Source organism: Carettochelys insculpta, chromosome 4, assembly GCF_033958435.1.
Source record: "Carettochelys insculpta isolate YL-2023 chromosome 4, ASM3395843v1, whole genome shotgun sequence".
NCBI lineage: Eukaryota > Metazoa > Chordata > Testudines > Carettochelyidae > Carettochelys > Carettochelys insculpta.
Genome location: NC_134140.1, coordinates 87,264,206 through 87,276,618, shown reverse-complemented (window position 1 = coordinate 87,276,618; position 12,413 = coordinate 87,264,206). Strand labels below are relative to the sequence as shown.

Genomic DNA, 12,413 nt, shown 5'->3' with positions numbered 1-12,413 from the left:
TCAAAAATAAAACATTTTGGTGAGTTTTCTGGCAGACTTCTGGGAGCCCAAGCTTCCAGAGTTCATGACTTTGCATGGTGGGGTACGCCAGCAATGTAGGTCCAAAGCTTCCAGATTCCCAGGCCAGTAAGCTCTCTGGGCTACCCAGCTACCAAGAGGGTAGCCCTGGAAGCCAGCTGTCCCTGGAAATCTGGAAGTTCTTGTGTCATAATGCTGCCCCAGAGCAAGAGACTCTGGGAATCTGGGCAGCTGCTAAGTGAAATAAACATTCTCTATCAGTTTCACACTTGTATCTGCATAGCAGCTGTGAAACTGACAAGAATGTCAGTCAGTTGTTGCCATGGGTCTGGGGAGCTGATTTCCATGGGTCCACATTTCCAAAACAATTCTTATTTTTAAAAAATTGGTTTAACTCCAAACTGGAATGAAAACAAAGTTTGAATTATTAAAACTCTCACCAACTGGAAATCCCTGGTTTTTGGCCAGCTCTAGTTTTGACTTTTAAGCTATTTCACAATAGGCAAGTGATTCTTAGGACTTGTGCTAGTGATTTCTTAGAACTGCTGAAGCTTAAGCATTTCCTTCAAGTGTTATCTCAAATTTCTAATCTTGTATTATTTATCTTACAGTATGACCCAAAATGTGCTCACTTCTTTTCCGACACAGGATCTGTCCTGACCAATACAAATTTCAAGATGACAAAACATCAAGTGAAAAGTGAATGAAAGGAGTAACAGATACAAAAATGGTGGTCAAGGTGATGACTGACCTATGTCTTATTAGTTGAAATTATTAGAGACCGTGAACTACTCCCTCCCACTGTTTATCCTTTTTCCTCTCTAAACTGCCATTATTTTTGCTATGACTTTTTGTTTTTATATCACCTATTGCCTGATTTCAATAAGAAAGGAAATACAAAATTTCAGCTAAATTTATAAAAAGTCATACTCTGTTACAATTTTGAAGAATGGCATCTTCAAAAAATCTAACCCTCCGCAACACCTCTTAGCTAGTCCATAAATTCCTTAGAATACTGTACCCTAACATCAGGGTTTGTTTTGATATCTTGCCTCAGACAGAAAACTTCCCACTTTCTATTCATAATGGAATCAGCAATCGCTGACTGTACATGAAGAGAGTACACTAGCACAATGTAACACCTTTTTAAAAATCATTATTTCCTTAGATGTGGAGCATCAATCTAATTTTGAATAATAAATATTAAGTATATGCAGAACTATGAGGCATACTTAATATGTCTAAAACTATATTCCCCAGCAAGGCATGCAACCATATTTGAAAACAGACTTAAAGTCCATGGCAAAAAAAAAAATATAATGAAGCATGAACAGAAATGTATATTCTCACTCTGTGAAGCTTATGGGCCTGATCCAAAGCCTGGTGAACCCAGAGATTTTCCCATTGATTTCAGTGGGGTCTAATCAGATTCCCATCCAGCAAATTACCAGACAGTGTTTTAAAAAAGCAAAACAGTTCATAGAGTTGGTTTCATCTTATTTGACTTCACCATTTTTCTATATTGTTTCATTAACAAATCAACAAAATAAAGAGCAGTCTGTTCACTTTTCACAAATGAACCAGTACAGCTCCTTCCCTCCACTTTCTACTCTTATATTAATCACCAGGGACGATAGAATATCATATGCTTTGACTGGGCTGTAATGGATCATCATGCAACACAGGTGGCCCCCTGGCTCCACCTCCTGTCTCTAACAGTATTACTCTAGGCATCTACTTAACATACACTTTTTAAATACGCTATAACGCTTGAAAAACAAACAGCTGGTTGAACTCCTTACTTCAGTTTCTTGGACAGCACATTACTTGGTAAGTGATCAGATTTTGATATTGCTACAGTAATAACAGGAAATCATCTGTTAAAATCTTGGTCTCCAGTTAGAGAGGAGTGCCAGTGTAAAGAGGATATCTGGCTTTATAGCAAAGGCCTGTAAAAACAGTTTGGGGTTATTTATGGGCCTATGGGGAAGGCTTTGTGATTGGAGCTGAATATAAGAAACCTAAATACGGAGGTATGATGCATTTGTGCGAAACCTTCACAATGACAGTTGTGAGACAGTCCATCAAACTACTAAATGATTATCTGTGTAGATAAAAATGTTACTATTGAGACCAGGGTGAGGAACCCTTTTTTGGGACAGGGGCCACGTGCAAGTGAGAAGCAAAAACAAAAACAAATAAAATAACAAAAAAACCCACTTTTCTGGGAGCCCTGAACCTTGTGGGTTGGACCAAGGCAAGCCACAAGCCAGATCCATACCACAGGCTCTATGTTCCCTGCCCCTGATTTAGACCAACGTATCTGTTTCAAGCTTGACATATGGGTCATGTCTACATTAGCCCCAAACTTCGAAATGGCCATGCAAACGGCCATTTCGAAGTTTACTAATGAAGCGCTGAAATACATATTCAGCGCCTCATGAGCATGCGGGCGGCTGCGGCACTTCGAAATTGACGCAGCTCGCCGCCGCGCAGCTCGTCCTGAGAGGGCTCCTTTTCGAAAGGACCCCACCTACTTCGAAGTCCCCTTATTCCCATCTGCTCACAGGAATAAGGGGACTTCGAAGTAGGCGGGGTCCTTTAGAAAAGGAGCCCCCTCGGGACGAGCTGCGCGGCGGCGAGCTGCTTCAATTTCGAAGTGCCGCAGCCGCCCGCATGCTCATGAGGCGCTGAATATGTATTTCAGCGCTTCATTAGTAAACTTCGAAATGGCCGTTTGCATGGCCATTTCGAAGTTTGGGGCTAGTGTAGACATAGTCATGGAACTACACCATATTTCCTGAAACAGCTTTTACACAAAAGCATAAAATAATTAGGAATGACTTAGTGTAGAATATTAGCCCATTATTAAATGTTAGAAGATTTAGCAAAATGCATTGTGTTCAACATCTTCATCAACAATTTAGATACTGGCATAGAAAGTACACTTATTAAGTTTGCAGATGATACCAAGCTGGGAGGGGTTGCAACTGCTTTAAACAATAGGGTCATAATTCAAAATGATTTGGATGAATTGGAGAAATGAGCTGATGTAAACAGGATGAAGTTTAATAAGGACAAATACAAAGTGCTCCACTTGGGAAGGAACAATCAGTTTCACACATACAGAATGGGGAGAGACTGTCTAGGAAAGACTACAGCAGAAAGGGATCTAGGGGTTATAGTGGACCACAAGCTACATATGAGTCAACAGTGTGATGGTGTTGCAAAAAAAGCAAACATGATTCTGGGATGCATTAAGAGGTGTGTTGTGAACAAGCCACGAGAAGTCATTCTTCTGCTCTACTCTGCGCTGGTTAGGCCTCAGCTGGAGTATTGTGTCCCGTTCTGGGCACCGCAGTTCAAGAAAGATGTGGAGAAATTAGAGAAGGTCCAGAAAAGAATGACAAGAATGATTAAAGGTCTAGAGAATGTGACCTATGAAGAAAGTCAGAAATAACTGAGCTTGTTTAGTTTGAAAAAGAGAAGATTGAGGGGAGACATGGTAGTGGTTTTTGGGTATCTAAAAGGATGTCATAAGGAGGAGGGAGAAAACCTGTTCTTTTTGGCCTCCGAGGCTAGGACAAGAGGCAATGGACTTAAACTGCAGCAAGGGAGGTTTAGGTTAGATATTAGGAAAAAGTTCCTAACTGTCAGGGTGGTCAAACAGTGGAATAAATTGCCAAGGGAGGTTGTGGAATTTCCAGTGCTGGAGATATTTAAGAACAGGTTAGAAAAGTGTCTATCAGGGATGGTTTAGACAGTACTTGGTCCTGCCATTGAGCCAGGGGGCTGGACTCGATGGCCTCTTGAGGTCCCTTCCAGTCCTAGTATTCTGTGATTCTGTGATTGTTAGATAAATCACTTTTATAAAGATGCTATCAATGTACAAGTATCCTCATTCAGTAAAACTTGACGGCCCAGACGGGAGCCCGAGAATTGTGGGGGCTGCCCAACTCTTGACCAAAACTTCAAAACAACTGGAGGGCTGAAGCCTGCTGGGTCAGGGACTGTTCCGTGGTTTGTCTCCTCCTCGGCTGTTTCTGGCATCACCTGTTATTGTATTGTGTTGCCTCGTACCTGTAACTGAACTATCTGTTTTGTTTTCATCTTGCATTAACTGTTTGGATGCCCAGGATACTCAAGATGACTCAAGTCTCTGAGGGAGTGGAGTGTTGTGTTAGCGTTATCCGTGAACAGACTGGACATTTCAAAGTGAAGGTCCTTGATGGTGGTTTTGATGTTTCTGTGAAACCCAGACTTGAGCCAAGACACCCACCTCATGACCACTGCCAATGCCAGGGGCCCAGATTCAGTGTCTGCTGCATCTAGGGCTGACTGAAGCGCCATTCTTGAAATCAGAGCACCTTCTCCCATGGGGGCTTTATATTGATCTCGTTTACTGACTGGTATCATTTCAATAAAAGTATGAAGTTAGTTGAAAACGTGGTGTGTATATTTTGCGAGTAGTGCTACATGGTTAGTCAGGAATAAGTGCAGGCTGGCCAATGAGTGAGAATTCTTCCCCATGGTGTCATGCCTTTTCCATTTTTTTTTCCCCAGGAGGAAATCTTGAATTTTGATGTCTGCCCCTCTGGTTTATCACTTCTACAAGTGAGTTCAAGAATGGGTGGAAGAAGAGGAACTCACTCCTCTGAGGCCACATAATATTTTCAGTCTAGTCTCTTTGACGTAAGTGAAATTAAGGGTAGGGTGTTCCACACAAGACTGGCTGGGTCTAGAAGGGCGTCATTAATCAGCGTTGCCACCCTATTTTGCATGGATGAATGTGATATATTTGTCAGTTTGTGCTGTGTATCTGCAGGAATAGACAGGGATATACCCAGTTTGTCTGGTACCCCCCTAGAAACCTCTTGAAATGACTTGGGGTCATCACCCAACAGGGAGGTGGGTGGTGGACTGATACAGTCCATGGAGGAGGAAGAGGGTGAGAACTATGGTGGTAACAGAACACGACCATTTATCTATCCTTGTGTACTTGCCATAATCGTTGGTCTCTGAAATCTTGGACCTGTCCAGTGATTATATTCGAGGAGGGCAATGTTTATTTGGCAGCAGAGGCTGAGGTAACGGCAGGGGAAGGGACTGCTGATAGAAGACTGCCCATGGATCCCAATATGGCCAACTGGGTGGCAAAGGTGGTGGCACCCACTGTTGTTGCCACTGCTGCAGCTGTAGTGGTTTAGGTGTAGAGGATTTGTTCACTGTTCTCTGAGGTAAAATATCCTTGTCAGACGCAGAAAATCTGGCTGACACGAAGGCTGGGGTTGCTGAACAAGAGAGCTTACAGTGAGGCAGAGAGCCGTTACTACCAAATAGAGGAGTACATGGTACCAAGGCAACTGACAGCTCCCCAGCTGTAGCATACTGTGGTAGGAATAGGGGGAGGGGCATTGGTACCAGAGCCTCCTGTGGTGTTGGTGCTGGCAGCAGAGAAAGCACCAAAGCAGGCTTTAGTGCTTTGGCTCACTTCTCCTGTGCTGGTTTGTCAGCGGGCAGTGCAGCACTAACAGCTGATGGTGCCAGAATGCCATGTCTAGAATCCGGCACCTGCTGTTTCTCAGTCAGTTTTCTCCTCAGTGCTGGAGGGTGGCTGTATCAAAAAGCCTCACCGTTTCATATGTTGAGGAGGGGCGCACCCTCTCCTAATGTTCCTTGCCAGCATTGCTCTTAGACAGAGCAATACTAGTTGCCCCCTTTGCAGTATTAAGGGCGGCAGCACAGCTCTTTGAATGCGTCGCCTTGTTTGTTGGAGAGGCTGACCCCAACGAGGTATGTAACCTCTTCCTCTTTAAAGGGGATTTCCCCTTATCTCTAGGGCTTGCAAATGTGGGAGCCCTTTTGGCAGCTTTGACCCCCTGTGGGCTATGCTTGAGTGGGGAACTATTGCAAGAGTCTGAAGCTGTAAGTGCTTGCTCCATCTCCCAAATGCAAAGTTGTTGCTTCCTTGGTTTTTTTTTTTTCTTCTAGATCTCTTGGTAAGTTCCTTACAGTGTAGGCAGTCATTGGTATTGTGCTGGCATCCTACACAATGGACACAGGAAGACTGACTATCTAAAACAGAAACGGACAGACCACACAAAGAGCACTTTTTGAAACCTGGAGAGCTGGGCAGGTCTGAGTGAAATTGACAAGACTGAGTTCCATGGAAGCCACTGAAAGTGGCTAGAGCTGCTTGAGAAAAGCAGCTGCTCCAACTTTTCTTTCTGTCTTTTTTTTTTTTTTTTTTTAAAAGAGGTGTCTATTATAGGAAGGTATGTTCTAAGCTTTCTGAAATAGCTGATTGAGTGTGCATGTAAGGGGACTGCTCTAGCTGTGACTGAAGCAAGCAGTGGTGGGAGAAGAACTGAGGTGGTGACTGGCTGTGCATGTGCATTAGATACCCAGGTATCCCATGCCTGTGCCCTGTGTACAGTCAGTCATGTGCCAGCAGGGTGATGACCCACTGCTACCAGCAAATCTTTGATCAGTAAGCACGGTGGCACTGGTGCACCTAAAGGTAGAATACCCACAGGGACCCTCAAAGAAGAACCATAAGTACTGCAGAACATGAGTTCACAATTACCTTTAATGGACCTGCAAAGCCAAGGACAGCTTTATAGTACATAGCTGGGATGCATTATGCACTCTCACTATTTATTTTCCATTATTTTCTTCAAGAGTTTATGAAATATTTGAAGGTAAGTGCATTTTTAATAAATATATACCCTTTTATGGACAATGCTTTCCATGGACAATTATTACTTTTTAATAAAATAACTGGGTAAGTTTGCCTAATATGTGAGAGGAAAATCTCTAAAATAAGAAAATGGAAAGGGGAAAAAAGTATGTTGCATTCCAGGATATGTTATCTGGCATCTTTAATTAATAGAACTGAACAACATTGCAAAGGAAGTATTTGACACTAAATGTAATCTATGTTCCTGACCGCACTTGGTGATGACAATAGTACCTCATCTACCTATCACTGAAATGAATGGAAGTTTGTCTTTGGTCAAACCCTGTTTCCTCTTGAAATCAATCATACTTATTTTCTTTACTTTGTGGTTTGCATCCAGTTTACTACTGAATGAATGACTGGGACTTATTGCTGTAAGGTGGATTCTTTAGTAGGAATAGCAGCTTGAATTCAGGACTGGAGCAAGAACATGCCAATGTAGCGCTCCTAAATTACTGCCCATTTCACCCTTTGGAATACTGGATTTTTTTCGTTTTCAATGAGCATGACTCTTGTCAATTGTTATTTGTTCAGTAAAGAGCTATACATGTCACAGAAGAAGAAATTTTCCCTATGTAAGGAACTCCATATTTTAAAAGGGCCATCTCCTACAAACACCTACTATGAAGCACAGAATCAAAAGGCCTACTCACACCAGTTAGCACCAAAATCTATAGTAAGTTTTCAGTAACACAAAACACACACAAAAAAACCACCTTATTTTGAGTTTGAGAGTTATTTACTAGTCTCAGAAAAGAAAATGTATTTTGTATAAGACAACAGCAAACAGGAAAAACAGTTTTGAACAAGAATACTGAGCTGCCCTCCATACAAAAGACTATAATTTTGTCAAGATATTCTAGGAATATCAGAACCCACAATTAGAATTACAGACCTAAGATCTTATTCAAAGCCCTCTGAAATGAGGGGATCTCTTCCCACTGATTTTAGTTGGTTTGAACTTAGGTCCATAAGGGGAAAAATTCATTCCTAACATTACTGCATTAAAGACAATAGAGTTCAACCAGAAATTAACTTTGCTAGTACTTCCCCAATTTCATTTTAATTATTTGCAATGTGATTTTCAAATGCTTTGTCCAAGTCTTCCTTCCACTGCAATCAACAAAGATTTATCAGTATTTTTTTTTGAGGACTGAACAAAGTTAGATAAATGTCTGCTTTTAAAAATTCCATGTACACACACATGCACAGGAAGTCCCCATCTTACAATGAGTTATGTTCCATGAGTTCAATTGTAAATTGGTTGTTTGGAACTTGAAATACATTTTCCTTTAGAAACAATGTTATAAATATGAGTTAGGTTCCCAAGCTAACTTGCTTTAGAAGCAAGTTTTTGTACTACAGTAACTAAAATGTGTATGTTAGATCTAACATAAGGGAGGTCTGTTGAAGTATGTACTTAAAAAACTATACTTCTGAAGATCCAAACATTTAAGACTGCAGCTGAATGCTCAGCATGTGCATCTAAAAATCTATGCAAGGATTTTTCACAGATGTGATTTTTAGAATCTTTCATCAACAAACTAATGAAATATTAAAGCAATTTTTCAAACTATTACAGTAATGCACAACTGTTTTTGACAGTTCAAAAACTGACCATATATATCTTTGGATTGTTTCACGCCTGTTAAATATTTTCATTACTACCTAATGGCATTTTCCACAGATTCAATGTTATAATAATGAGTCTGGCAAGCTGAAAGACTTTTCATTTTTATGTTAATAGATCTACTCAGAGGGAAGACTCACAAGTCTAACAGCCTGCTGTACAAGCCTGCAGGAACTGTCAAAATAGGGATTGAAAGTGCGAGTGGTTGAGCACTAAAACTCAAGTGAGGCATTACATTCCCTTGCTTCTGATATCGCTGCCCATGTAACAGAGCAGCGGTTCCCAATCTGGGGTCCATGAAAAAATAAAAGATAAATGAAAAATAAGAATAAGAAAATAAGTTTTAAATAAAGTACAATCATTATTTTTAAATTAAGTATCTTCCAATAATGTTATTAATAGCTGGCTGAAAATCAATGTGTTTTTCTTTTTTATTTAATGAAGTGTACATGGTAGCTAGAATTGGCTTTGATGGGGGTCCACAAAAAGTTTGGGGAAGGGTATTTGGAGGTCCACAAATGATTTGGGGTAGGTGATTGGGGGTCTGCACTAGTGAGAAGGTTGGAAACCACTGTATCCAGTTACATGACTAACCAATAAGCATCTCCTTACTAGTTACTCACAGCCTCATCATCCCAAAGTACATAGGGAGTGGCTCACCCTCTATTCCTGCTTGCCTGGGGATCAGGCAGTTTCTTCTGCTGCTGGTCTGCATTTGAAAGGCTGAGCTAACACACAGGCTGGCTCAGCTTCTATCCTCGCCATGGGATTGGCTCTTCCCCATGCTCTACATTTAAATGCAGTTTGCTGGCTCAGACTTTTAACTGCAGAGCAGCATGGAAGAGGGGAGGGAGGGAAGCCCGATCCCCATGGTGGGGATGGAAGCTGAGCCAGCACTGTGCGCTAGCTCAGCCTTTTAAATGCAAAGCAGCAGGGGCAAGGGATGCTTAACTGAGTAACTGAGAAAATTTTGCGGTTATTTAGTTACCAGAATACTGACTCTAACCTCTCTAGGCACTTAATGGGTCTTTATGTTTGCCAACCTCTTCCTATCCCGATTTTGTGACTCTGTTTCCCCCAGAGAGGCGCTAATTAACGTAAAAGTGAAAAATTCTGCCAGACCTTTTAGTATAACATAGAATCTCTAAAAGAGCCATTGTGGTAATGAAGAAATTTAACAGGCATCTGCCAACCCCAAGTACATACTGTCAGTTTCTGAATTTTCTGTTAGTTTACAGGGCTTTAGTTTAAAATTTGTTTTACAAATATTTCACTAGTATGTTGATGAAGATTATAAAATCACATCTCGAAAAAATGATCATCCTCCATGTGGGCTGTGATTGGGCACAGGAGTACCACTTTAATAGTACTACATAGGGACCCATAAATCCTAAAGATGCCTTAGGCTGCAAGTGAGCTTTTATTTGTATGTGCAAATGTCACACATGCATTATAAAATAAGATTTTAAAAGGAAGACTTAGTTTTCTTGTCATGCTTTTTATTAATAACAATTTAACTAATGAATAGTTAAGAAAGCAAACACCCATTAAAAATAAGACTGTATGCTTCCATTAATCATAAATAGGTCGTGCACAAGTTTGTTTCCCTTATGGAATTTTTTTATTGCAAAATGGCTCAGCTTCTTTTAAGAAATTCCATAACTTAAGTATAATGTTGCTCAGACTTATACAGATTATTTGAATTCTTACTATTTTATGTGATCCATTAGACTCCAAAGGGAGCCTGGAAGCAATGCTAAAGAATGTAGCCTGTGCATTCCTGGAATGTTTCTTGTTGCATTAGAATGATGTCATGGTTACGTTACATCTGCAGTGACAGGACAATATAAAATACAGTTAGAAATATTTGCTTTACTGCTAGCTTATCAAATCTGTTTCATTTATACAGAAAACTAAAATATTTCTTCAAGACCAATTTGAATAAAAACCCATTTAAGTACACTTCTCACTAGAAACTAGACATGCACAATACCAGTGTGGAGTTTTTTCAAAGACAGGAAGAACCCTCTTAAAAGTATGAACATCCTGTATCCATAGAAAAATGCAGCAGAAATAATGCATTACAACAAACCTAATTAAAAAGTACGGCTTTTTTTGACTGACCTGAACCTAAATATGCAGCCATACAATTAATTATTCTAATGCATTATCGACAAATGAGGAAACCACCTGGAAAAAAAAAAAAGTGTGTGTTACATGCACCATCGTTATGTATTGCATAGTGAAGCAAAGGAGAATGTTTTACCTTTTGAAAATCTGTGCCTTACAGCCTTTGTAAATACAATTAAGAGAAAAATGTGACTACTGAAAGATTAAAAAAAGTACAACTCAAAACAAATTAAAGTTAAAAAGTTAAATACACAGAGATACAAATTCACAAAAATATGATCGATTACTTTTTGATCTGGAAAAATATCTGAAACTAAATTGTTGACAAAATAATTTTTATTGTTTATATGTGTAAGAAACTTCATCTTATAGAGCGATACATCATAAAATCGATTGTTGTACATCTAGGAAATTTACCAATAGAGCTTTCTTCCACGGGGGTGTACACTTTAATTTGTCTCATGTGAGTATCTCTTCCATTCTGATGATTGGCTAAAACAGCGATCTGGATCATAAATGTGCGAATAGGCTTCTTATGAGAATCAGTTAAAGGAACATGAATCCAACCACTTGGTTCCACTAATTCAAGTTGCTACAAAAGAAGAAAAAACAGAAATAGTTTAATCCACATGACATGAATTACCACAATTTTTTTTTAACGATCCGCTCTATAGAACAGTTCATATGTCTGATGTAGCTACACTGTAAAAAACCAACTTGAAGAAATGCAGTTTAATATTTCAAACTAAATTGCCTTCTGGCATAAATAAGTTCAAATCTACTGATTTCACTGGAGTTTTACATGCATACACCAGCTGTAGTTTGCTCTCTAACTGATGTTTTTCTAACTTAAAAATAAAAAATAAATTGAAAATATCAGTAGAAAGGCAGCTATACTGTTAATATTAGTTAACATAGTAAAAATATTAAACATGGCTCTAATCCTCAAATGTAATACATGTATTGGAAAGACTCTGGGACAAAATGTCAGCCTATAAAGCTTCTTTCAATTTGTTTTAAAACTCTGATCCAGCCAATCTGAATCTCAAAGGAGGGAATAAATACCTTATTTTGATTTCTACATAAATCCATGACATGTGAGGATTCCAGAATTCCACAGATTTTTGTGGGGAGGGAAATACGGAAGAGACTGAGAATAGGTGAAGCATTTCAAGATGACACCTAATGTGCTATCAGCCAAGTTCCATGACTGGTTGGCGGACCATTCCAATGTGGTGAGTTGGTATCACAGCCTCCATTTTAACTTGACATTGTCAATAAATGTAGCAAAGTGAAGCATAGTCATTTTTTCCTCTAATACTGTAAAAATTCCCAAAGAGTCATCATCAAAGTCAAAAGAAGTCGACTATGGTCAACATATGTAAATGGGGCAAAATACTATGTAAAAAGTTGGGGAACAGCTAATCTTGCAGCTACCCATCCTCCACAAAGCACAACTCAGAGAACTATGGAAGAAAGTTAAGTGCAAAGAAGTTGGGAAGCAATAAATAGTCCAGAAGCAGAATTCACACTGCTAAGGAAATGGAGGTCTACATAAACTAGCCTGCTTCTATTGTGGTTGGTTTGTGTTTTCAGTAGCTCAAGGCTACTGGCGTTCTACTGAAATAGATAAATAATGGTAACCCCAATCTGCATTAAAACTCACCCTTTGTTCAGACAGGCTTTCTACAGACAACATATGAGAACTGACATTTCAGAGGCACTGCCAAACAGTCTTGGGCAGGGGGAAGAACTATAGATTATCGTTGTAATGTTCAGAAACAGTTGAATCAACATAAAAGCTAGTAGCCTTTTCTACTTATCTGGATTTCAGATAAAACCCACTCCTGCTAATGGCTGTAGATGCCCTAACAAAACCTTTGCAATACAATAAAC

General features: G+C 39.7%; 1 protein-coding gene across 10 annotated transcripts in view; it reads right to left on the bottom strand.

Moving 5' to 3' along the window:
- Positions 1-12,413, bottom strand: part of ANAPC10 (anaphase promoting complex subunit 10) — a 406,696-nt gene that overhangs the window by 336,167 nt on the left and 58,116 nt on the right. For 8 of the 10 annotated variants that reach the window (XM_074993258.1, XM_074993259.1, XM_074993255.1 and 5 more), the window contains one exon: positions 6,629-11,109. The exons of the other annotated variants lie outside the window; for them this stretch is intronic. In XM_074993258.1, coding sequence (XP_074849359.1) covers positions 10,879-11,109 — 231 coding nt within the window. In that variant the 3' untranslated portion in view covers positions 6,629-10,878. Of the gene's footprint in view, positions 1-6,628; positions 11,110-12,413 lie in introns of those variants that run through there. 10 annotated transcript variants of the gene reach the window in all.